General features: G+C 45.3%; 1 protein-coding gene across 6 annotated transcripts in view; it reads left to right on the top strand.

Annotated features, from left to right (window-relative positions):
• Nucleotides 1-27,015, top strand: part of LOC111143847 (GATA zinc finger domain containing 2A) — a 107,630-nt gene that overhangs the window by 32,791 nt on the left and 47,824 nt on the right. For 4 of the 6 annotated variants that reach the window (XM_022497796.1, XM_022497797.1, XM_022497795.1 and 1 more), the window contains exon 2: nt 8,835-8,923. In XM_022497796.1, the coding sequence (XP_022353504.1) occupies nt 8,909-8,923 (15 nt within the window). In that variant the 5' untranslated portion in view covers nt 8,835-8,908. Of the gene's footprint in view, nt 1-8,834; nt 8,924-19,604; nt 19,611-27,015 lie in introns of those variants that run through there. The other 2 variants (XM_022497798.1, XM_022497799.1) reach the window with 1 other exon arrangement.

Here is a 27,015-nt window from a genome sequence, read left to right on the forward strand (position 1 = left end):
TGTAAGAATAGAATGGCTGGAGGTTTTATTTCTTGACATGAAAATAAACATGACCTGGCAGCCAACTATAAAGCTAATAGAGGTGATTGAGATCCTGCAAGATGTGGAGGCAGCCTGGATAATATGTTCTTGGGAATGAGGCTGGCTGCCATTAGATTTTCTGTTGGCTGCCCTAGAGATGGAGGCGATGTCTTCTGCAGGTGGGACTTTTTGTGATCCTCACTCCCAGATTTTCCTGTTTTGACTGGTCCTGGAGACTCAGGACCACTCTTTAGGCATCTGAGGAGTATTTTGTATGTTTTACTTTGTATGTTTTACTATCACAGGCCACACAGGGACATAGGTGTTTTGCAAAGGAGACTGACTGCCTGCTTGCCTTTCCCTAGTCTGAGAACCCCAGACAATCATTTTTGCTCCTCTTTTAATCTATACTGGAGCAGTTGACCAGGAGATAGGGGTGATCTGGGCATTCCTATCTAAAATGATGGGCAATGATATGTCCTCCCTCTATGTGAGTTGGGTGCTTCATATTGGGGTCACTTGATGTTACTCTTTTTTTTTTTTTTTTTTTAAAGATTTTATTTATTTATTTGACAGAGATCACAAGTAGGCAGAGAGGCAGGCAGAGAGAGAGAGGAGGAAGCAGGCTCCCTGCCGAGCAGAGAGCCCGGTGTGGGGCTCGATCCCAGAACCCTGAGATCATGACCTGAGCCGAAGGCAGAGGCCTAATCCACTGAGCCACCCAGGTGCCCCATGATGTTACTGTTTTTCTAGGCGGCATCATCCATGGACTCAGCTAGTGTGGTGAATCCCCTGGGCCTGGCTTTGCCTCCCAAGATAGTTGGGCTTGGTTTCTTAAAATTTGAGCGGGTGGGTTACAGTGTTTTCCTTTTCACTGATGCTGATTGGCAGGTATACTGTTTGGGCTAGTTGTGTGGGTCTCCCTTGTGTAGAGTTGGTTGTGTCAGGAGCTCAGGCTTGTACCCCTGGTGGGCATGTGTTAAGTTTCCACATCTAACCCAGATGCTCCAGGGAATAGTTTTGGATTGGGCTGTGTTATCTCTGGCTTCCATTTTAGGAAATGTTTATGTCTAAGACAAGCTAGTCATTTTTACATTCACCCACCAGGCATTGCTTGATTCCCTTGGTTCTTGGATGTGAGATAGAGCTAGAAGAGGTATATCCCAGGGAGATGGGGTGCTTTGGGAGGTCAGAGCTGGGGTGAGATAAGCATACTTAAAGTCCATCTGAGGCGTAATGTTTACTGTTGCTCTCATTTTACCATTCTACGTTTTTCCAGTGCCATTTTGTGTAGTTTATTTGGAGAGTAGAGGATGTCAGAGACATGGCTTGTCTGGGAAGCAGGGTTCTAGAGTCATACATTTGGCTGTAGAAACACAAGGCCTATGGGCTTTGTTCTGTACACAGTTTGGCCTCAAAGGGTTAAAATGATGTATGTGGTTCTACCTTAAGAGATGTTGTGCTGAGGGAAATAAGCCAGACTTGGGGCTTGGATGCACTTTCTCCAGCTGTGTGGGGTGACATGGCACTCTTAGAGTCTTCAGGGGACTTAGGAGAGCAGTGTCCAGAAACAGATTGAGGTCTTTGCTGCTCCAGTGCTTGGCTTGGAGATTGAGGGTATTCCTTGTTTCCCATGGCTGTTTGTCAGTGAATTTCCTTAATAGTAGTGTGTATTGGTGCATGTACACAAAATGGTAAACACCAGTTCTTAGTTTCTCATTATTAACAGAGATGTTATCTCCTCTTTTGTTCTTGTGTCATTTTCTTTGAGATGTCCTTTACTAATGTAACATACCAAGCATCCTCCGTGCTAAACACTAACACTTCAGACCCTTCCCAAAGTCTCAGACATGTCTAGATAGATGTGGACATTTGATTAATGAGCATTTTAAATATAGGGGTTTGTCTGAAGTTTTGAACTTCTGTGTGGACTTGCCAGGGCAACTGCTGGGGGGCAAGGTGGAAACTCTAGATAGGAGTTGAAATATTTCGAGGAACAACATTAATGAGACTACTTAGCATAAAGCTTGTTGGTTCTGAGAGCCTGCCTGGTGCCAGGACTTGTAACTTGGTCCTTTGGATGGTCTTGGTCCTTCGGCTGGTCTTAAGACTTGAGGGTCTACCCAAGGGCTCAGGTGGGCTCCTGCAACTAGTTATGATTCATCAGGAGGGAGCACTAGAACATTCAGGTTTGGTGGTATGAAAGGGAGGGATTCCTGGAATGCCCAGGAAAAAAGGATATGGTGGAGCCAAGCCTTGGAGAGGGAAGGGATCTGTTGGAAAGATTGTACTAAGTGTTTTAGGCTAGAATAGGAAAGGAGGAGGGGAGTACAGGGTGTGGGTGCCAGGGGTAGGTCATGCTTCTTAGCAGTGACAGAGAAAGCCTTTCCAGATGCAAGGCTATAGAGGTCTCTGGAACCTCCCAGTGATTCATGAAGCTCTCTGCTTTTCTCCAAACACAGTATAAGGGAGGGTGGGGAGAGCTTCCCCCAGGGATTGTGGTGGCGCTGTGGCCTTGACTATCTCAGTGTTACTTCTTCCTGGCAAGTTGACTTGCTGTTCTAATTAAGGGTAGGGTTTATATTTATATTGCTGTGTTTTTGCCTCAGGTCCATGGTGGAAACATAGTGGTTGGGTATTTATAACTCATGGAGGATGCCATTTCCTACTCTTGCTTCATTAGGCATTGGATAAAGAGATGAACAAGAGCTTTTTCTCCCCAGTGTTTGGGGAAGAGAGCCTAATGGGATGCTGGATGTCAAATGTCAAGATCAAGCTGTGCTAAGTGTTGAGGCTGTAGTCCTCAGTAATAGAAGGGGGAATGGGGAGGGACTGCTTAGGGAGAGCATGCTTAAGTAACAGGTGCTTGAGTCTGAAGGATGAGTGGGCAGAGGGAAGGGCTTTCCCAGTTATAGGAACACTGTGTGCAAAAGCCCAGTGGTGGAGGCAAGATGTGGCAGTATGAAGAATTGAGACAAGATTAGTGTGAGCCAGGAATGTTGTGTGTGTATATACATATATACATGCATGTCAGATGACTTCATAGGGTCACATGGGCCCAAAGCAGGCAGGCCCTCAAAGGTCAGGGTAAGATGTTAACAAGCATTGGGGGGTTTTGAGGGCCTTTAGGAATGGCTGCACTGGCATGATGTGGAGGGTGGATGATATATTCCTCAGTGAGGGCATGGTGATCAGGGCTAAGGGAAGATAGGCAGGGACAGATCAGGGGCCTGGAGGGCACATACTGGCTGTTACCCAGTGGATGCCTCCTAGGTTTGACAGTAGAGACAGGCCAGTTCTGGTTGCCAAGGATGGGCTTGTGTAGCTGGCCTCACTGTTGGCTCCTTGGCTCTCATGGGGCTGGTTCTTTGCCTCTCTAGTATGCCAAGTCATGCTCTCCCCTACTCCATGGGGACAGAGGGTTAATGAGGCTCCATGCTTTGGAGAGAGCAGGTACTGCTTTGTGCCCTGGGGCCAACTCAGAGCTGGAGCATCTCCTTGGTGTGCCTGTGCCCTGACTTTTTGTTGTGGTGTGTCTGGGTCACCTCTGTCCCTTTGATACTCACTCAGCACAGCCTGTCAGGGCTGCAGTTTCCTTCTGCTTTCAAGGATCAGGAAGTCCCATGTTTTCAGCTTCTGGGGCTGTACTGTCTGTTGCTATAACTCAGTTCTGTCTTATAGGTGGAAGCAGCTCTGGACATTGCGTATTTGAGTGGGTGTGGCTTTGTTTCAGGAATACCCTTCACCAGGACCACTCAGGCAAGTTTGCTGACCCTGGATTAGAAATCGAATTGTTGGCCCAAGTTAATCATTCCCTAGCCAGCCAGCGCATAGGGCAATATGACCTCTGGGCTTCCGTGTGATGTTTTATGGTAGCCCTGCCTCAGTTCTTGCCTTTCTGATAAGGCTCACTGGGGAATCCCCTCCTTGACAACGTGGTGGTGCAGTCGCTAAGATCTTTGCCAGAGATGGTCTAGGTAACCCTTTTCTTTAGGGGCACTCAGTTTTCATGGAGCAAGTAGACTTTGTGGACTTAGAGATGGAAGAGGTGAAGGGTATTGTTGGGTTTCATCTTAGAGTTTTTTGGCCTCATGTTATTTTCCAGAACTAGATTAGAACCAGGGTGATAAATTCTTGGTTACAGACACATTTGAAGAATTTTTAGATAGCACAAATGTTTGGTGAGTGCAGATGGTGGTAGAGGAGACCAGAGGTGTGCAGTTTCTTTAGGGCCGGGCCTCAGATGAGGCCCTTTGGGGGTGCCTTGGAGAGCCCAGGCTGTTTAGGTGACTGTGGCCCCAGAGATCCATCTCTGCGCTGGCCATGGATGCTGCAACTGGAGTGTGTCTGCAGAACTGGAGTTCCCCACACAGCAGTTGGTTTTTGGCCAGTGTTCCTCCCCTCAAGTTTAAAGGGAGCCAGCCTCTTGCCTGAGCTAGAGAGGGTGAAATGGCAACAAAGGACTTCTGTTCCCCAAAGTGCAGTGACTTGATTTCATGTAAATTACTATGGCTACCTTCTTACCGAGGGTGATTCCCCCCTAAACTGGGAAATCATTGTGTTTGGGTGGGTTTCAGAGTTGGGGTGGTGCGTGTGTGCATGGGTGTGCATTAGACCCTGGTGTTGGGGGTCAAAGCCAAAACATAATGATTTATCAAGGGAGTGGAAGAGTCTCTTAATGAGTTGGTAATTGTGTACTTAAAGAGTTACTTGATACTGTTTTAGATGTATGGGTTGGAAATAAAAACAGTAAAAGCTCTCTAAACCCAGCCAATGCGGGTGGATGGCAAAACAGTCCAGATGATGTATCAGTAAAAAGCAACTACAGTTTATTTTAGAGAAATGGTCCTAGTTCTGATGGTGCTAAGTGATCTCTGCCTGGTTTCTGCTCCTTTGTGAATTTCACACTATTTGTATGGGGGGACTAATGCTCTGGGATCCTCATATAGGTTCCTTTTCCTTCAATGTTAAATCATCCCCGCCTGTTCATTTCATAAATATTTATCAAGCACCGGTGTGTGTCTGACCCTGTTCTAGGTGCTTGAAATAAAATCACGCATCAGGCAGACAAAACACCCCTTTTCTTGTGGCATTTCTGTTCTTATTGGGTGAGAAAGTCCTTAGATGGTAGCTGCATAATATGGAGTATGCAGAGAGGCTGGGCCTGTGAGAGAGAGAAAGAGCAGGGTGGGCCTCTGCAAAGGAGACATTTTGAGCAGTGACTTGACAGGGAGAGAAAGGGGGCATGGACATGGAAGGGTCTGCCATCTGGGGGGTGAGAGTGATCAAGGCTGAGGGAGCAGGTGTAATACAAACACTGTAACAGCTACTGTTCGAATAGACCATACAAACATTTCTGAGAAATTGTGTGAAGCTAAATATGAACTGGACATTTGCTGACATTTAGGGATTATTATATGGTAGTTATGTTTTCAAAGGTCATTTTCAATTTGGGATGCTGGCTGAAGAAGTGATTGTTAAAATGATAAAGTATCTGGGATTTTGTTTAAAACATAAAAAGAGGGGCGCCTGGGTGGCTCAGTGGGTTGAGGCCTCTGCTTTCAGCTCAGGTCATGATCCCGGGGTCCTGGGATCGAGTCCCACATCGGGCTCTCTGCTTCGACAGGGAGCCTGCTTTCCCTTCCTCTCTCTCTCTGCCTGCATCTCTCCTACTTGTGATCTCTGTCAAATAAATAAATAAAATCTTTAAAAAAAACAAACAAACAAACATAAAAAGACCCCAAGGTGGGAGGGTCCTTGATTTGTTGAAGGCATGACGGGGGAAGCCAGCATGGCTGGGGCAGGATGAGCAGGTGGGCCCCAGGCAGGCCTCTGGGGCCAGGAGATGATAGGGCTTCACAGAGCAAACACCAAACATGGTGTGGCCAGCGGAGGTTTGAGAAGCTGTTGGACTTCAAATGTGTTTGATGGCAGAACGAATAGGATTTCCTGATGGACTGGGTAGTGGGGTAGTCTTATCAGGAGAGCAACTCCTGCTTTTAATCTGAGCAGCTGAAAGACCGGGTTTGTTGAGAGCTGAGTTGGGGAAAGCTATGGTTGAGTGTGAAAGTGGGAGTTTACCTTAAAATTTCTTGCACATTGCATTCTATCCTATGATGCAGGATGTGTATTGTGATTAACACATTAAGATGGCCTTCTTCCTTGCAGGGTTAACTGTCTAGGAGATTGTCGTCCAAAGTGTCTTGTGGTCTTACAGAGTAGAAATACTGGATCTTTGTTGAGTATCGGTTGTCCACAGGTACATGGGTGTATTCTGTTCATCCATCTTTCCTCTGTCTTTTTCACACTGTCTTGGTTACTATAGCTTTTTTTTTTTTTTTTTTTTAAGAGGGGGAGGGAGGGGCAGAGGGAGAGCAGATCTTAAGCAGTCTCTATGCCCAGTGAGGAGCCCAGTGTGGGGCTTGATCTCACAACTGTGAGATCATGACCTGAGCCAAAATCAAGGTGCCCCTTGGTTACTGTAGCTTAATGGTGGGTCTTAAAATCAGGTAGGATAAGTCCTCCAAATTCCTTCCTCTTTTTCAGTTGTTTTCACTATTCTAGGTCCTTTGGATTTCCATGTAAATTTTAGAGTCAGATTTTTTTTTTTTTTTTCTATAGAAAAAATTCTGGGAATTTTTTTATTGGGTCTGCATTTAATCTGTGTATCAGTTTGAAAGAGAATTGACACCTCCTGACCCATGGAAAAGGCATGTCTTCATTTAGGTTTTCTTTCATTTCTCTCAGTGATGTCTTACTATAGTTCCTCTTTATAGGTCTAGAACATTTTGCGGGGGGGGGGTGGTGGGCAGCAAAGCAAAGTTTATTGAGTGATATCAAAGTGATAGCACAAAGCTCCTGAGGAGGGAGGGGACCTGAGAGGGTTACCCTTGAACATCTTTTTAAAAATTAAATTTGGGGCGCCCGGGTGGCTCAGTGGGTTGAGCCTCTGCCTTTGGCTCAGGTCATGATTTCGGTCCTGGGATCGAGCCCTGCATTGGGCTCTCTGCTCAGCAAGGAGCCTGCTTCCCCCCCTCTCTCTCCCTGCCTGCCTCTCTGCCTACTTGTGATCTCTGTCTATCAAATAAATGAATAAAATCTTAAAAAAAAAAAAACCACAAAATAAAAATTAAATTTATCCTGGGGCACCTGGGTGGCTCAGTCGGTTAAGCATCCGACTCTTGATTTCGACTTGGGTCATGATCTCAGGGTCCTGGGATGGAACCCCATGTTGGGCTCCAAGCTCAGTGGGGAGTCTGCTTGAGGATTCTCTCTCTCCTTCCCTCTGCCCTTCCCCGTGTGTACACACACTCAAGCTGTCAAAAATAAATAAGGATAAATAATTTTTTTAAAGATTTAAGTATTTCATATTTATGCTGTTGTAAATGGATTTTTAAAAATCTGTGGAAATACTGCTGACTTGTATTGACCTTGTTCCTAAGAGGTAGGTGTTCGGAAAGCCTCTGCTGCTGGGCTTTCCATCTCCATTGCAGAGTGAGGCCATGGCTCAGGTGATATGAAAGAACCAGGGTTAACGGTGTCCACTGTGTTTTCTGGCCTGAATGGGGCTAAAAAAGAGTGGCAGAAAGTGCCCCGCTCCCCAAAAACTAGCCCACATGGTGGCTACGGCTGGTCCTGGGCCTCACTGAGGAGGATGCCATGTGCTCCTTGGTGCCCAAAGGTCTTTCCGTAGAGTTCACTGATGTTTGCTTTTTTTTTTTTTGCAAGTTCTCCTGTGGGAGTGTTTCTCGCTATCCATGAACTGTGAATTGCTGTGAACCCAGTTTAAAAATAAAGGTTTCATATCAGAGCCAAGCTCCTGGTAGTCATGTGAGCACAAAGAATGACAGCAGAGGTGATACTGACAATATTCGCCAGGCTGCAACTGACAGCACTGCCTAGGAGTCTGGTTTGGCTCGTTCTCTAGGTTTAGCCTCTGTGGGTGGAGCCCTGCATATCTGATGTCACAAAGGAGGGGGAAGTCCTAGGGCCACACTGTCTCTGTGACCTTGGGAGAGTTCTGAACATTCTTGATCCTTAATTTTCCTGTCTGTAAAACAGGCAGCTGGTTCCTCTCTGGGCGGTTTTGTAATCCCTGTGGAAATGATCCTCAGAGTAAAACTTCGAGTTGCCCTATGGAGCTAAAGTCTGCCAGGCTCCAGGCACATGACCCTCAGCTTCTTGAGGGCAAATCCTACAACTGCCTGGAATGGTGGGTAGTTTCTCTGCCATCTTTGCGAGGGAGCGTGGACTGGGGAGCAAAAAGGTCATGTCTGTAGAGGGAGATCTGGGTGACTCTGGGCAAATTCCTGAATATTAGACCCATCATATCCCTTGTTTGTAAAATGGGGATGATTGTGTAACCCAAAATTGTCCTTGGGATTCAAAGAGGTGTAGGGAGTTTTAGCATAGTAACTGGAACTCGCTACTGAGCACCTATTAAATTCTAGATATTACTGTTTCTGCTATTAATGTTATTACTGTTTTAACCAGAATGTTGAACCATTTGCTATATATTCGGTATGTCAGGATGTGGCTGCTTATTACCACCTCATATCTCTGACCATATTGCTGAAGTCAGTGTCTGGGATGCTAGGGTTTATTGGTTAACACCGTATTGGGTCATAGGTCGGCGAGGGATAGAAATTTATTTCCTCAGCCTGTCCCCCTGTGGAAAGTAGCACAGGCACAGCTGTGGTTGAAATCTGAAATTTTGCTGTATAAATTTGGGTGGGAGATGACTGAAAATCATCCATATATTCCAGAAGATTTCCTTGGAAATTCAGGGTTTCTTTTTCTCCCTATTACTTTAGGTTGGTCAGCACGTTGACACAAGTTGCCTTTTGACGTAGCTGCCGCCATGGCCAGCTGGTAGGACTAGCATCCCATGCACAGAAGCCAGGTGAGTGTTTGGGGTCTGGTATCTGTGGAATGACTTGCCCAGCTTCTTGGACATTTGAAAGTGAGCACTGCTTCAGAAGCTTGCAGCCACTTCTAGAGGAAATGGAGGGAAGCAAGTCCCTCCAGGATTGTGTATTGGACTGTCACCACGGGATCACTGAGGCCCTGCCCTTGCTTCCAGGGAGGCCATTTCTTCTCCCTTCCTGTTTCAGGGTTCACGCACTTGAAAAGCCCAGGCCTAACTGGAATAAACCTTCCAGGGTGTGTCAGGAGTAAAAGATAATCCTGGCCAGGTGGCCTTTTGCCCTCTGGCCATTTTTGTGATTTCTCAACACTGACCAAAATGAGAAGAATTTTTCCCTGACCACTGTCTGTGGCACAGGGCCTGGCACTGGTGGTTGGAGCTGGTTGCCCTGACCTCCGACTCATGCCTGTGAGGAAACTGAGGCAGCCTGACCCCTTGCTTAGGGCCCTCAACTCAAGGACTGTCAGAACCTAGCAGGACTGATCTTGACACCTGGGTGGGATTTTTGTCTTGTTATCAGCAGGGTTTGCCCAGCCATGTTTTGGCTGAGGACTGTCTGTATGGAGAAGAACTTAAGAGCTCAGAGTTAGAACTGTAAGGCAGGTTGGAGACCTCCTGGGTTGGTCAGCTGCTTCTTTTCCAGGCCAGCCAGCAGGTGACTTGCTGAGGGGTGCATGCCACTCTAACAGCACCATAGCTGCATGGAGTGAGAACCAGCTGCCTGGATTTGCCCGCTTCTTGACAATAGTTGGGATTAATTTTGTGAGGTTTTGGCTCTTATTTGCATGTAGCAAAAAAACAAAAACACATGAGCATAGTCAAGTTATCCTGTTAGTGGGAAAACAGTTCCAGAATGTTCTTCCAACAAATAAGCTTTACCAGTGCTTTAAAAAAAATTTTTTTTGAAGATTTTATTTATTTATTTATTTGGGAGAGTGAGCCTCAACCATGAGTTGGGCAGAGGGGCAGAGGGAGAAGCAGACTCCCTGCTGAGCAAGGAGCCCAGCTTTAAAAAAATTTTTTTTAACAATCAAGATCTAATTTGTCTACCATACATTTCACTCATTTATAGTATACGATTCGGTGATTTTTTTGTTTGTTTTTGTTTATTTAATAGTGTTGTGCAACCTTCACCTCTGTCTAGTTCCAGAGCACTTATCACCCCAAAAAGAAATTCCATCCTCATTAGCTGTCACTCTTTATACTCCCTCTCCCACTAATCTGCTTTCTGTCTCTACGCATTTGCCTGTCCTGGACATATCAGCAGAGTTATCCAATATATAACCTTGTGTGTCTGGCTTCTCAGCGTAGTTTTTGAGGTTCATCCACATTGTAGCATGATTCAGTGCTTCATACACTTTTATGGCTGAGTACCATCACATGGATGGACCATGTACTCATTCATCTGGGATAAATTTGGGTGTTTCCACCTTTTAGCAGTTCTGAATAGTGCTGCTGTGAACATTTGTGTACACAGTATGTGGGGATATGTTTTTGATTCCTTTGGGTATATACCTAGGAGTGGAGTTGCTGGGTCATAATGGTAACTGTTGAACATTTTGAGGACCTTCCAGACTGTTGTCGTGGCAGCTGTACCATTTTACATAGCCCAGCCCTGCCTGAGGTCCTCAGAGTTCTGGAGACAAGAAGTAACCTCAAGTCTGTGCTGGTTTCCTAGAGCTAGATGAGGTTTGGATCATCAGTGTTGACGATGCTTGATACCTGGTCCTGGTGGCATAGTGGGACATCCACAGGGGGTGGGCCTGGCACTTGGCCGTTGATAGGCTATCTTTAGACATTAGCATTTAAAAATCAAGGAACTTCACATCGGAAAAAGGTCTCACTTGAACCCCAGCCCAGTGGGGTTAGGGACTCCCCTTGTCTTGCAGCTCAGGTCATTGTCTGAAGGCAGTGGGCTAGCTTAGCATTCTCTGAGGTTCTAGGATGGGTGCTCCACCATTTGCCTAGTTCTTTGTTAACTCAGAAGTAGTAAGTACTTGCTGAATGAATGAATGAATGAATGAAAGCAAGCCCCTCTTTTCCTGTCACAGGTCCAGCAGGGAAGATACAACCATAGCATTAGAATCAGACAGTTTGGGGTTTTAAACTCCTAGAAGTCATCCTAAGTGTTCTTTCTGGCCTTGCCTCTCCCCACCCAGTACATGAAGGGGCATGATAGGAAAGGGACAGTCTGTGAACAGTTATGGCATATGATGGTTAATGCCAAACAGGCAAAAACACCCTTGAATAATTATTTTTTAAGATCTGTAAATATGTCAGCTTGTACTTTTTGTTGTGGGGTATAAGTCACCTCAGCAATTTGGGTTTTCTCTGGTTAACCCATACCCACTTTTAATTGTACCGTGGCCTGTGGTCAGCTAGTATCTCCCCGTTCCTGCCATCCAGGACTCAGTGGGCACAGAAGAGGAGCGGGGCAGGAGGAAGGTAGGTTCCCGATAAGCCCTGAGGTACTCACATAGCCCCCACACAGTGCCCCACCGTGTACACAGTGGAGGTGTGTACACCTTGGGTCAGACTGCCAGCTTGGGCTAATGGATGTGGCATCTGCCTCTTGAATTTTTCTTGTCAGGAGCTGTGTTTGTTCAAGTACACACTGCTAGTATGCTGAATGACTAGCCTTATGTTGGGTGTTAAGGATTAAAAATGGGTGTGACTTACAGAAATACAGTTCACAGAGAAAGTGAACGTGGATGTCTCTAACCAAGGTATGGAAAGATGCTCGGGTCTTTCTGATACTAAGAATAATGCTCATTGGAGCTTCCCCAAAACAACATTTCTGACCTTTTGTCCCCAGAGGTGGATACCATTCTGTTGGTGGAAATCAGGCACTGCCATATGTTGCTTTTAGAGAGAGGTTTACAACTCCTCAGAGAGAGATTGGCTTACCCTTTGCTCCAGAAATTCCACTTCTAGAAATGTATCACAAAGATACACTGTCAAAAATAAGAATTGTGACAAGGATGTTCCTTACAACATTCTGAAGTAGCAAAGCTGGAAATGACTTAGATGAATGTCAGTTGGGACTGGAGCCGGTTAGGGGTAGAGCTTCTGGTGAGGTGGTGTCAAGCCCCTGAAGGAAGGAGGCATGTCCTCATGTTATGGTGACAGGATTTCTAGGATGAAATAAGAAGTGGAAAGAACAAGGTGGAGGATAAAGAGATGTAGTGCACTTACCTGTCCAAGGGAAGGTGGAGAGACATGGCTGTATGTGTATATGTTTGCTTATATATTTTTTTAATTTTTTAATTTTTTTAAAAGATTTTATTTATTTATTGGACAGGGATCACAAGTAGGCAGAGAGGCAGGCAGAGAGAGAGGAGGAAGTAGGCTGCCCGCTGAGCAGAGAGCCCGATGCAGGGCTCGATCCCAGGACTCTGAGATCATGACCTGAACCAAAGGCAGAGGCTTTAACCCACTGAGCCACCCAGGCGCCCCTATATTTTATTTTTAAATACAGGAAATCTAAACCATAAATGAACAACATGGTCATTTCTGGGAGGAAGGGTGAGAAGAAACAGGGCTACCAGGAGATGTCTCTGGCTTTCTTTTTTGGTGTAGCACCAGATGGGTGTTTTACATAGTTATAAACAAAAGTATGGCAGATGTTGTTTGGGGCAAGGGAGAGAAGCAACCCCTAAAAGCCAGAAGCAAAAGGAAGTGAATAGGAATCTAGGTATATGTCAGTTGTGACTGAGGTTGGTGACTTAACATCTGAGAGAATTTCCTTTGCTAGAGTTTTAAACATAGTAGTTAGACTGTAAATGTTGTAATGTGATAAACCATAGGGCAAAAACTTCTTTTTTTAAAAAATCATTAACTGTTTTTAGGAATTATTTTTGGTTTTAGGTTAATTATACCAGTAGTCTTATTGTTACATACAGTAGTGCCCCTTCCCCTATAAGAACACTTTCCAGGACCATCATGGGATGCCTGAAAACGCAGATACTATCAAACCCTATATATACTGTGATTTTTTCCTATGCATATATACTTATAAAGTTTAGTTTAAAAGTTAGAAACAGTAAGAGATTAACAACAATAACTAATTATAATAGAACTGTTAGAGCTATACTAAAATAAAAGTTGTGTGAATGTGGTCTCTCTCTCAAAATATCTTAGTACTGTACTCACCCTTCTTGTGATGATGTGAGATGATAAAATGCCTGTGTGATGAGATGGAGTGAGGTGAATGACGTAGGTGTTGCAACATAGCATTAGGCTACTATTGACTTCTCTTGGTCTGCCAGGGGATCATCTGCTCCTGGACTGTGACTGACCGCAAGTAACTGAAACTGTGGATAGTGGGGACAATTATATTGCAGGAGAAAACAAGCAGTTAATGTCTTTAAGAATCAGAATTTTCAGCACTAAGAAAAATACAAGTATAAAATCAAAGCACTTAAGTTACAACATTTTAATTCTAAATCTGCATTGGGAATGTCCTCATTGTGTAAGACTGCGAAGGGTGGGACAGAGGATTATGAATAAAAACGGATTCCCAAGTTGGAACATCAGATGTGTTAAAAATCCACAGGTTCATTTATATTATTGGTGCTCCACAGGAAAGGAAGAAATTCTCTGGTCCTCTTTGGAAGGTTCTATTGAACTGATTCATTTTTAAAACTGGTAGATAGAAACTAGTATTCTTTCACTTTTCTATGGACTGAACTCTCGAACAAAATGGTCAGAGCAAGCTTCCCTCACAGGTTCAGTGCTGCCCTGCAGAACTTCCTAGAACTCTCTGTACCCTCACTGTCCAATGTGGCACCTGGAATAGTTTGAAGAAGTCAAATTTTCATTTAGTTTTAGTCTTTAAATAACCACATGCAGCTAGCGGACAGTGCAGCTATTAACATATTCTATCTAATTAAAATGAAATGATGGAATTAAAAGCTTAAAAGTTTTCAGATACCTAATGAAATGGTGAATCCAGACAGTGATCCTCTATAGCTGCCTGCCATCGAAGAGAATATGTGTCCTTCTGTAATGGTGTGTGCTTGGTTGGGCCTCAAAATCTAGTTTACAGTAAATCAGGGGCATGTTGTGTTATAGTTACAGGGATGCCAACTTGACTGTGGGAAACAGGATAAATAAATGTATGGTTGAAAGGAAAGGTTGGAGGGGCACCTATAGATTTCAACCGTGTGTGGCTGACAAAGATTAAGAAATGCATGTTGCAGGGGCGCCTGGGTGGCTCAGTGGGTTAAGCCTCTGCATTAGGCTCAGGTTATGATCTCAGGGTCCTGGGATCGAGCCCCACATTGGGCTCTCTGCTCAGCCGAGAGCATGCTTCCCCCTCTCTCTGCCTGCCTCTCTGCCTACTTGTGATCTCTGTCAAAGAAAGAAATAAAATCTTAAAAAATGCTTTGTTAAATTGTTGGAGGTCAGCTCATGGAATTGTGGTTTGTTTGTGCTGTAGAGATAAATAATGACCAGTTTATTCATGAAATGAATACTGTTAGAATTTGCTTCCCAGGAGCTAGTAGAGTGTGGGGGAAGGCCGAGTGTGGAAGACGTGCAGGCTGAGTGGTGGATGTGCGCTGTGAGTCATGCTCTTCTTGCTACTTCTGTGGGTATATTTGCAGTTTTCCATAATCTAGGATTTGAAAAAATGGGCTTAACGCAGATATTCCCTCAGGGAACTTTATGACATCTGTCACCCAGGGCAGGGGAGACAGCTGCTTACAAAAGTGAGGGTGGTGGCCACTTATGGTTAGTTTAAAATTCAAACAGAAAACCTTCAGATTCTAGAATTGGTATGAGGGGCTGTGGCTGGTGGTCTCTCAGGTAGAACAGCTTCCGATTACAGCATCGTTACTTTCTGTAATAATAATACTCACAACTACCTTTCACAGAGCCTTCAAAGAGCAATAGTTATAAAATGGATATTGTTCCCATTTCACAGGGGAGGAAACTGAGGCGAACCAGGCATTCTGATTTTTACCTGATGCACAGTGATGCTGATGGCACCTTCCTTTCCCTGAGCCTCTAGCCTCACTCTCCAGTACTTGGAGCTCATTTTACCACTGCATGTGCTTCTTCACTTTAATACTTTGACTCTGATATCCCATACTTTGTTTTCTCACATAATGTATGTTTGGGTTTTTTTTAACATTTTATTTGAGAGAGAGAGTGAGAGAGAGCATGAACGAGACGAAGGTCAGAGGGAGAAGCAGACTCCCCGTGGAGCTGGGAGCCTGATGTGGGACTCAATCCCGGGACTCCAGGATCATGACCTGAGCTGAAGGCAGTCACCTAACCCAACTGAGCCACCCAGGTGCCCAACATTATATGTGTGTGTGTATATATATATATATATATATATATATATATATATATATATTTATATTTAAGATTTTATTTATTTATTTGACAGAGAGGTAGAGACCACAAGTAGGCAGAGAGAGAGGGGGAAGCAGATTCCCTGCCGAGCAGAGAGCCCGATGCGGGGCTCGATCCTAGGACCCCGAGATCATGACCTGAGCCACCCAGGCGCCCCCAACTTAATATATTTTTGATTAGAGACCACACTCACCTCACTGGTGTCATGTGTCCATAGTAGCCATAGCCAGTGAGGAGTGGATAAAATAGATGGTTTGATCCTATGTGTGATTTAGGGATTATCACTGTAACTCTTCGTGGAAGGAACCTCACTCAGTGTCTCTTGACCTGGTGTCCACTTACCTGCCTCCTTGTGGATCTTCCCAGAGTTTCCTAGGAGGAGGCCTGTCATGGGGTCCAGTCAGCCCTTTGTTCCTGGTAGAAACTAAGCAAGTTGGGGTGCCTGGGTGGCTCAGTTGTTAAGCATCTGCCTTCAGATCAGGTCATGATGCCAGGGTCCTGGGATCAGGCCCCTCATCAGGCTCCCTGCTCAGCAGGGAGTCTGCTTCTCCCTCTCCAACTCCCCGTTTTGTGTTTCCTCTCTTGGTTTGTCTCTCTCTGTTAAATAAAATCTTAAAAGAAAAAACCCCACAACATTGTAGCTTAAAAAAAGAAAGAGAGAAACTAAGCAGGTATTTAGATGAACAAGAAAATACCCGTGTGACTGAGGCAGGTGGCACATTCCCAGTAGTGTATTAATATAAAACCGTAGTGTGTGTTGTTTTGGTTTTAGGCAATGTGGACCCTATAATGAATCTGACTTAAATCGTGTTCTGCTGATGGTGGTTTGTGTGACCCCAATTGTCTGAGGCCTTGCCCTCTTTCTGCCTTAGCTCCCCATTGCTAAATTGATCTTTGCCCACGTGGCCATGCTTTCAGGCATTGGCTCCTTTGGTTGGAGGCAATTCTTAGTTCCCACTTGTGTGGTGGGTTTGTGGTGAGTTTGTCGCTGTAAGAACTGAATGATTGATTCACAGAACCTAAAATTCACCAGTTTAGCCATTTCAAAGTTGGCATTTAATACATTCACCATGTCATATGATCATAATTTCTGTCAAATTCCAGAATGTTTTTATCCCCAAAAGAAGCCTGTACCCATTAGCAGTCATTTCCCACTCCTCCACCTTTGTGCCCTTCAGGGCCCCTAGCAACCACTATTCTACTTTCTGTCTCCATGGATTTGCCTGTTCTGGGCATTTCATAGAAATGGAATAATTTTTGATTCTCTGTGGCCTTTTTTATCTGGCTTCTCTCATTCAGCATAGTGTTTTCACTGTTCATCCACCTTATGACATGAATCAGAACTTCATTCCTTTTTATGAGTGAATAGTATTTCATTGTATGGATATATCACATTTTGTTCATTCATTCATCTGTTGATGGACATTTGGGTTGATTCTGTGTGTTGACTGTTGTGAATAGTGCTGCTTTTAACATTTGTGTGTAAGTTTTTGTGTGACTGTTTTCACATCTCTTAGCTTATGTACCTAGCAGTAGATTGCTGGGTCATATAGTAATGCTGTATTTAACTTTTTGAGAGACTGTCTGTTACCACATCACTGCATCATTTTATGTTTCTGTCAGTAATGTATAAGGGTTCCAGTTTCTCCATGTCCTTGACAACACTTTTTTTTTCTTTTTTTTAAATTAATTATAGTCATCCTAATGGGTATGAGGTAGTATCTCATTGTGGTTTTGATGTGCATTTACCTGATGACAAATATTGGACATCTTTTCATGTGTTTATTGGCCATTTGTGTATCTTCTTTGGAGAAATGTCTGTATGTTTTTGAATTGGATTTGTTTTCAATTGTTCAGAGATTTTTTGTGTTTTTTCTTTTTTTAAGATTTTATTTATTCATTTGACAGAGAGAGAGAGACCAAAAGTAGGCAGAGAGGCAGGCAGGGAGAGAGGGGGAAGTAGGCTCCCACTGATCAGAGATCCGGCTGTGGGGCTTGATCTCAGGACCTTGAAATCATGACCTGAGCCGAAGGCAGAGGCTTATCCCACTGAGGCACCCAGACGCCCCTGTTCAGAGTTCTTTATATATTCTATACACTAGACCCTTACCAGATAGATGATTTGCAAGTGTTTTCTCCCATTTTGTGGGTTGTTTCTTCACACACTCTCTCTCTCTCTCTTTTTTTTTTTTTTTTTTTAAAGATTTTATTTATTTATTTGACAGAGAGATCACAAGTAGGGAGAGAGGCAGGCAGAGAGAGGAGGAAGCAGGCTCTCTGCCGAGCAGAGAGCCCGATGCGGGGCTCGATCCCAGGACTCTGAGATCATGACCTGAGCCGAAGGCAGCGGCTTAACCCACTGAGCCACCCAGGCGCCCCTCTTTTTTTTTTTTTTTTTTACAATTTTAAGTAATCTTTATACCAAATGTGGGGCTTCAAGTTACAATGCCAAGATAGAGAGTTGAACACTTCTCTGACTGAGCCAGCCAGACCCTGCCTCACTCCCTTGATAGTGTCATTTGCACATTAGATTTTAATTTTGATGAAGTCCAGTTTGCCTTTTTTTTTTTTCCCTTCTGTTGATACTGTGCTTTTGGTTTCACATTTAAGAATATGTTGCCAAATCCAAGGTCATGATTTACCCTTCTGTTTTTTTCTAAGAGGTTTATAGGTTTAGCTTTTAATAGGTCTTTTACCTATTGTGAGTTAATTTTTATTAAAAGGTAAGAGTTTTGTTTTTGATCCTTATGTTTTTTATTGACATGAAGACATTTTGGCTTTTTTAACAAGGAAGAGAGAATGATAGCTGGGAGTTCTGAAAATACTTTTTTTGTATGTTTAACACACATATATGTGTTCTGGGCTCTAGGATGGTAGCACTGAACAAAGAGGTATTCCTTGTCTTATGGGAGATTGGGTTAGGAGGGTACACAGAGAGATGAGTAAATAGAATGTTAAGTGGTGATAAGTAGGAAAGAAGTTAGAAATCTATGGAGGGGGTTGTGTGGAGGGGAGATGATAGCACTTTGCTGTCTCAGCTAAGACCTGAAAAAGAGAGGGTAGTTCAGAGACCTGGGGGCAGAGACCTTCCAGGCAGAGAGAGCAGGAAGTGTAAAGGCCCTGGGGTGGGAGTGAGCTTTACTCTCTGGAGCAGCCAGAATGTCATTGTGGCCTAAAAGAATGGGGTCAGGGTGGAGTGGGGCATGGGATGAGAGGAGACAAAATCAGAGAGATAGACCTGACCTTAAGGCTGCTTGAGGCGAGGGCCTTGCTTTTACCTTGAATAGTAAAAAGGACCACTTAATGTGATACCCTCAAGCCCAGCTCTGCTGTTTCCCAGTGATTGATTGATTGATGTAGGTATCTGAACAACTGTCTGCCCAAGGGGATGATTTCCACTTACCGTAGAGGCTAGAAGTGGGATTTCTATTTCAGCTCTTGCAGCTGGGCAGAAAGTGCTGAGAGAACTTTTCCTTGGTAGTAATGGTTTCTTAGTCCCATGGGCTTTATTGAGACCAGAAACTTAGTCCTAAAAGTAAGTTTCCCTGCTGACTGTGATCCTCCTGGGGCATTTGCCAGTGTGCTCTGATAGCACAGAATATGCAGGGAGGAGCTTGACAAAGGAAACCCAGGAAAGGCCTCCAGGTGTTACCATATTGCTGGGTACCCTGATGAAAATGACAAAAGAGGCACCCCTGGTTCCCCTACTTTCTCCTTCTGTCTCCTCCTAGGAATGGAGGTGACTTTTTGGGTCCTTTTTGGACTTGGCCTGTGCAAAGCCTCCCTGCCATTTTCAGTCAGGGGCCTCAGTGGAGCTGGTGGTTAGAGCTGTGTCTTGGCCCTGAGGGAGTTGGCACTGAAAGGGTTAAGGCATCCCATTTTGTGATGTGACACCTAATGGGGACATTGCAGATGGCATGAAAATGGTAGGTGTAACCCTTTGTAGACCATGGAGGCACATGGTTCAGGAGGCAGCTGGGAAGGAACAGAGGGCTCTTCCTTTCCCATGGGAGGCACATGTAGCCCACTAGCCCTGAGGGTAACATCCTGCACCAGGGGGATTCCTGGTCAGTGTTTCCCGGTGGACATTTAATATTGCTCAGATTCCCCTTCACAGGCAGCACCTTTGTTTCTCTGTTGTGTGCTCCTGCAACAGCATCTATTTCTTTCTGGCTGTAGGGTTGGGATTTGGCCCAGCGGCTCTGGCTGCTGCTGGTGGTTCGATGCGTATGTGGAGCCACTTTCAGGTGGGTGGTGTTGGGTGCTCACAGGGCACTTCCAGAGCAAACACAGAAGCCAGGTACTTATCTCCAGTGTGAGCCTGGAGGAGCTACTGTAGTTTTAAAGATACTTGCTACTGGTCTTTCCCTCTCTTAACATGTGATCAGTGTAAGTGCACTTTTTTCCTACTGTGTGCTCTGACTGGAGATGAAGACTGGCTTTCATTTCATGTCTCTGGGAAGGGGTGCTCAGAAGCCAAGGCATGGGGCTGGGGTGCAGATGTAGTTGAGGAGGATCTGTTTAATCCACAATATTCCCTGTTTTCAGAAGTTTGCAGGAGATTGGCTGTGTCTGAGGGAAGATAAGAATATATTCTGTACACTGTCTCCCCAGGATAGGATCTGTACTTTCTTCAACTCTCCACCCTTCCACCCCCCACCCCCACCATTTCTCCCATGATTCCAGGGAGGGAGGTTGAGGTCTGAGGACCTGATGTCCCAGGCCTGGCACTGCACATCCTGGAGGCGAGTTTGAGCAGCCTAGTGAACTGTCAGCAGGCTGGCCTCGTGCCTGTATTTTCTGGAGATGACTTGTCCCAAACCCCACTTCATTCCCACGCACTGTGCCTGAGTGAGCTACTACAAGTGCTGTGTTCTTTACTGTGTAGCCTGTGTGGGATTTGTGTTTAGGAATCTGAGGATCATTAAAGTTTTGTCTTTAAAATGTTGATGGTCAGACGCCTTGGTGGCTCAGTCGGTTAAGCAGTGGCGTTAGGCTCAGGTCATGATCCTAGGGTTACTGGGATCAGGTCTTGCATGGGGCTCCCTGCTCATTGTGGGGCCTGCTTCTCCATTTCCCTCTTCTCTCCTCCCCTCCCCATGCTTGTGCTCTCTGGGAAGCAGTCTCCCACCGAGCAGAGATCCGGATGTGGGGCTTGATCTCAGGACCTTGAAATCATGACCTGATGGTCACCACTTAAGTGTGTTAAAGTTTCTCCTCTCCAGGTTAACTTTGTTAAATATATCCCCAAAAAGCATTAATTCAGAGACATCATTTACAAGTCCTCCGCTTTAACAAAATCTGATTGTAAATGTGTGTTTATTTGTAAATGTGAAAACTAGAGGTGCCAGTTCCTTTTTAATCTTTTTCATTCTTAACCTGTTTCTCTGGGTGGTTCTTAAACCAAGGACTAGAGGTAACTATGATAGATGATGTCGTGGCCTGTGTCAGATGGCCCTCCAACCCCTTGATGGTAACAGGCTTATATTTGATGGGTCATTAGGATTTCAGATGGTGTGCAGTGTGTGGGCACACCTGGGATGTTAGAAGTGCTCTGTTATGAGGAGGCTGAGATGCTCCTGAACTTAACCTTTCCCTTTGGCTCCTCGTCTAAGCTGAGGACTGCAGCTACGAAGGGTTTTCCAGAAGCAAAGAAGTCCCCCAAAGAGAGTGCCCGTGCTCAGATTGATTTGGTTGATGGAGTGACTGGAGGCACTTGATTTTAAGTCGTGTGTATGTGTCTTTGGAGCATCCTTTTCCATTTCATGGCTCTTAGGGCTTCCTCCCACCCTTTCCTTTAGGATCCAGTTAGAGGTTCTAGCCCTTCTCACTCTCACAAGCTGATTGATGGCTGGTCCTGACCTCCACCCCAACCCTGGACTCCTGAAGGGTTCCCAGTGCCCAGAGAAGTCATGTGAGGCCCTGCCATCACCAAGAGCCTCTCACACAGAGTATAAGTGGTCTAACAGGATTCCTTTTCCTTCTACACAATTTCATCCCATTTAAAAAAAAACTTTAAAGTTTTGATCTCCTTTTATTTGGTTTCATTTACTTTTTCTGGAGATGGGTTTTCATGCTCCTGTGTATTTTCCACTTCATCTTTTCTAACATATTTCCTCCATCTCTTTTTTTTTTCTTCAAGATTTTATTTATTTATTTGATAGAGATCACAGATCACAAGTAGGTAGAGAGGCAGGCAGAGACAGAGAGGGGGAAGCAGGCTCCCTGTGAGCAGAGAGCCCAATGTGGGGCTCGACCCTGGGATCATGACCTGAGCTGAAGGCAGAGGCTTTAACCCACTCACTGAGCCACCCAGGCATCCCCCTCCCTCCTCTATCTTTACAAGTCCAGATTTTGTTCTTGGGGCCCAGCTCCAATGAAGCATTTCTAGATTGTTCTCTTCTACCAGGATGAACTCCTTTTCTGGCACTGAGTTGTAATAAAATGGTGATTTAGCACATGCATTTCACAGCCTTTTTAAGGTCTATGCTCCCATGAAGGCGGGGACCCTGAACTACTCTTTCTCCTACCCTCCAGAGAGCAGGTACCTCTGGGTTACTGTTCTCTTGGAGAGGTCATTATCTGGTGTGGTATCAGCATTTGTTAGGAGCCTGTCAGCATCTACATCCTGCTGGGCGGGATAGGCTGTGAACTAAGAGATGGAAGTGTCCTAGGTAGTTAGTAACTGACCAGGCTCCTTGTGCTGCAGAAGTTCCCTTCTGGGTTTGGGCATTACTCAGATAAACAACAGTAAAGAGTGGTTAGTTCTTTGTCCTCTCTGGAATCTTAGCTTACTATATGCACAAAGTAGTAGAAATAACATGGTTGCAGTGCTGGTGATTTGAGAATGCTCTGCCGCTCCAGCCAGGTGTGAAATCATTAGTCTTGGGCAGGGTTTGGGGAAATGTGGGCTAAAGTGGCTGAGGTGCATGGGATTTATGCGAGGGCCTCTGGGGTTCTGGGTGTCTTTGTGGTGATTCTGGCCCCAAGTCTGATCTCATTTTCAAACTTCAGGGTTTTCCTTTTTGAGACAGGTGGATCAGAAGTTGGACACTGATCACTCATAAGAAATGCTGATCTTTTGCTCAGAATTGAACAGGGAAACCACCTTTTCTGAGATAATTGGGCAAGATTTGGAAGTGGGAGGAAGGGATTAAAAACTGTGCACATGTGTGAGTGCATGTATGTGGGGATGCATGTGTCTGTGAGTATGCATGAGTGTGAATGCACATATATGTATATTTGTAGTGCAAAGTTCCTTGGTAAGCTGTAGCTTTGGGGAGTTGGGAGGTATTTGTCAGTGCCCCAGTTTCCATGTCCTCCTACCAATAAGGTGTCCACTGAGTGGGGTCAAATGATCCCAAGTCTGGGGCATTATGTGTTCCCTGTCTCTTTTCTTCTCTTCTTACTTCCCTCACCCTCCCCAGCATCCGGAGCTTAGGCACTATGGCCACTGGAGGTTGATAGTGAGATTGTCCAACTTGTGAGAAGCCTTTGAAAGAGTGACTAAGCCCCTCCCAACAGGACAGAAGAATTTGTTGTTCATGTGTCTCATTTTTATGAAGTAGTTGTCCACCTGATGAGCTGTGTTTGCTGCTTTTAACACAAAGGAGAAAGCTCAGTAAACCTGCATTGAGACCCCAAGTTAGGGGTGAAGTGATATGCCCACCAGTCAGGTCCAGTGTTCACATAAAAGCAGAATAGAAGGACCAAAGTGGTGATTCGGTGGAGTCCCCAGGAGGGTCCTTGGGGTTCTCTTGGTGTCCCCAGGCTGAGCTAGGCTATGGAGCTGCAGCTGAAAGCAGAATGTACCAAATGAAGGTCATGATTACAGAGAAATCTCTGTCCATTCAGTGGGGCAGGACACAGGGTGCAAAGCTATGACAGTGCTACCTGTCTGCCCAGGACCTCCTAGAGTGGGGCCCTTGGGGGGCACTGTGGTATAGATCTGCATCCTTCTAGTCCCCAGGAGGGGTTCTCCCCACCCCCTTCTTGAAGTTTCTCTGGCACAGATGACCCCTTTCCTCCTAGCCCTCAAGGGTGAAGGCAAATCCTGGTTACCTGGAGAAGTTGGTTGGGCCCTGCAGCTCCCTTCCTACTGCAGGACATCTCCAGAGACTCCCTGGTCCTTCAGCAGGTTAGCCCCAGTGTTTTCAAGTCACTTTGCCTCCCAGCTCAAGCATTCCTATTTCAAGAAGGGCTCACCCCAGCCCATCCCCTCCCAGCCCTGTGCCCATCAAGGTCCTTCACATCCCTGTGCTTTTCCTTAGAGCTTTGGTCCGATGCTCAGGTATGAGTGCTGAGGAACCGCTTGCTTTTGTAACTGGGTTAAAGTTCCAGCCACTGCAGTAATTGAGTTTATAGCACATAATTTCCTTATACGATGGACCTATTTATCTTGAGAGTGTGTAGGGCTTTTAGGATGGTATAAAATAGTGAGACAGGCTAACCCTTTGGTAAGCTCTCTGCACTCAGCACTTTTTGAAACTAAATTTCTTCTGACTTATCAAAAGGGGTAACCTTGAGTCCTGGGCTCAGATTGAATTTACATGTTCACATTCTTTTTTGAAACCTGTTTTCCTCTATAGTCAATTTTCTGATAATGCTTGTTTTGGAAAAGCAGATTTGTTCCAACACTATTGATATATTAGGACACAGTTGGAGTACAACACATATGTATGATTTTGTCCAGGAGAAATGCCAAGTTCAGGTTAAAGGTTGGGGAGCTATGACCCACAACCTGTGGTCTGTTTTGGTAAATAAAGTTTGATTGGGACACAGCTATGCCTATTTGAGGACATACTAATACAACTGCAGAGCTGTGTAATCAGGACAGAGACAGAATGACCTGCAAAGCTGAAAATACTTACCGTGTCCCTTTAAGAACAAGTTTGCCAACTCCTGCAGTAGGTGAATCCAGAAAATTGCTCCCAGCTGAAAGAGCACCTGATAGTACACAAAATGGAAATGCACACCTCAGATATGCACGAGGCCGCCTCTAGACCATACCATTTTCTCTTGGGGTCATTCTAGCATGTCACAGTAACTCAGAAAACAGCCACAGCAAATGCCAGGTCTTCCCTTCAGTGAGGGGTCAGACTTCAGGTAGCATTTGTGTATTTTTTTGCTGTCTAACATGCTACCATTTAAAAATCAGGTTCCTGTCTTTTTTTTTAATGTCATGATGAAGTTTTGGGCTGTTGTGTACCTAACCCTGTTGTTCTGGTAGCCTTATGTTTTTATTGCACAATTTTGCAATATGCCATGGTTTTTTAGAAATGCATATATGTTGTGCTCCAGAACTTTCACTGTACTTAGAAAGCAAACAGCGAAAGATGTGATCTCATTCAACAACATAAAGTTGTAATCATTTAATATCTCATCTGGACCTTGTGGGTGAGAGGTCAAGCCCAATTCTATACTTGTGAGGAGCTCCCAGTATCCTTTGGAAACCTCACATGTGACTCTGGGTGGTTAATGGAATCTTCCATTTGGGACTGCCTAGAGCATGGGCTTCAGTTCCCAGCATGTCTTACCCATTTGCTGTGTGACTACAATCTGTCTCAGTTTCCCCACCTGTAAGGTGGGGGTAGGTGGTGGCACTTACCTTGCAGATGGTTATGAGGATCATTTGACGTGATCTGTGTGAGGTAAAAGCTCAGTATTAGGTGTTTTGCCCTTAAAAGTAAGAAGACCCCACATTTCTGGTAACAACAGAGGAGCAATAAACTTGGGTCACAATCTGAGGATCTCAGTGTTGAAATGGGGTTGAGATGTCTGGACCAGCACCCTTTGCCCTCCTGGGAGCTCCTCTTCATAAAACTTATCTTTGTTCATTCATCAGATGTCTCTCATCTGTCTGCTGTGTGGCGGACACTCTTCTCTTCCAGGGCTAGGGACAAACAGGAGCATTGACACTGAGGCACAGCTGTCATGTAGCCTGTTACCTGGTGGCTGGTGGTGACATTTAACTGTGGGGTCCCTTAGCTCCTGGCTGCAGAGTCCTCCCTGGCCTGGCCCTGAGCAGCGCAAATCTTAATTCCCTCAGGCTCAGTTCCCTCTCATTTGAGGATGGGTGTTTTATCTTCCTCCTCATTAGCACGTGCATCATTTTAGCTGCACTATGTGCTTATCACTCCAGATGAAAACAAACCATTTAAACATGATTTAACAAAAGGCCTTTTGAGGGGCACCTGGGTGGCTCAGTGGGTTGGGCCTTTGCCTTCAGCTCAGGTCATGATCCCAGAGTCCTGGGATCGAGCCCCGCATTGGGCTCTCTGCTCAGTGGGGAGCCTACTTCCCCCTCTCTCTCTGCCTGCCTCTCTGCCTACTTGTGATTTCTCTCTCTGTCAAATAAATAAATAAAAATCTTAAAAAAAAAAAAAAAAAAGGCCCTTGACTGTGTAGTGGAATGTTCACAATGGGCAGCTTGTGAAAGTGCCAGGTAGAAAGGAATGGTGGACCTGGGTTTCAGGCCCAGACTCTTCTTCACCTACCAAGACTTGGATTTCCCTACCTTGGGTGACATACACATCTTCAACAAGCAGAGCTTGTTGAGTGGCAGCTATCACGCCCAGCATGTGTGGTTCCCCTGCCCAGGTCACAGGACTGCTACAGGGAGGGCCTCCCTAGGATCCTCTTAGTGTAGGTCTTTGAAGGCCCAGGGACCTTCTAGCTAAGCAGCTGGACTTAGGGCCTTTTTGATGGTGTACAAGAGAAAAAACACCTGTATTTTTGGAGTATCTTAGGTTTTCAGATCCCTAAGGGTTAAGAACCCAGCTTTAGTCAGTGAGTAGTAAGACTTAGTTGTCCTTTTGAGCAAACCTGTAGCACAGGACTCATGTGGCTCCCTTCTCTGCCTGAGACCCTCCCAGCCCAGTGGCTTGACCCTCTCCTGCCTAGACCATCTCCCTAGATTCCTATTTCTCTCTCAGCCTTACTTAGTCTATGAGACTCTGTCTCAGCTTTCAGAGAGTCTGAACACAGAGGGTTGGTTTTTGTTTTTTTTTTTTTCAAGATTTTTATGTATTTATTTGAGAGAGAGAGATCATAAGTAGGCAGAGAGGCAGGCAGAGAGAGAGGGGGAAGCAGGCTCCCCGCTGAGCAGAGATTCCCGATGCGGGGCTCGATCCCAGGACCCTGGGATCATGACCCGAGCTGAAGGCAGAGGCCCAACCCACTCAGCCCCCCAGGCCCCCCAGAGGGTTGTTGTTTTTTAGATTTTATTTATTTGAGAGAGAGCGTATGAGCGGGGGTTGGGGGGGAGAGAGGGAGAGAGAAGAGAAGCAGACTCCTGCGGAGCAGGGAGCCCAATGTGGGGCTCGATCCCAGGACCCAGAGATCACAACCTGGGCCAAAGGCAGCCACTTAACTGACTGAGCCACCCGGGTGAACGCAGAGTATTTAATGAAAGTACTTCTTTGCTTCGTTTTGACCTATAGGGCAAATGCCAGGAAGCATTCATTATTTCATGAGGCTAATTTATAGAAATGTAGGTTTAACTCAGTAGCGTGTACTGAACCTGTATTGTTTTGCTCCACACTGTGAATATGAAGGTGAATGGGAAAACAGAGTTTCTTCCATGGAAGAGTTTAGCAAGCTGGGAAGAGAGATGAAGCTGCTGAGTAGTATAGGGGTTGTTGCTGTGGGCAGTCTTCCTGAGGAACTGGGTGAGACCCAGCTTCCCTCAGAGTGAGCCCACAGTG

This window comes from Enhydra lutris, unplaced genomic scaffold, assembly GCF_002288905.1.
Source record: "Enhydra lutris kenyoni isolate GAN:26980312 unplaced genomic scaffold, ASM228890v2 scaffoldscaffold10, whole genome shotgun sequence".
Classification (NCBI taxonomy): domain Eukaryota; kingdom Metazoa; phylum Chordata; class Mammalia; order Carnivora; family Mustelidae; genus Enhydra; species Enhydra lutris.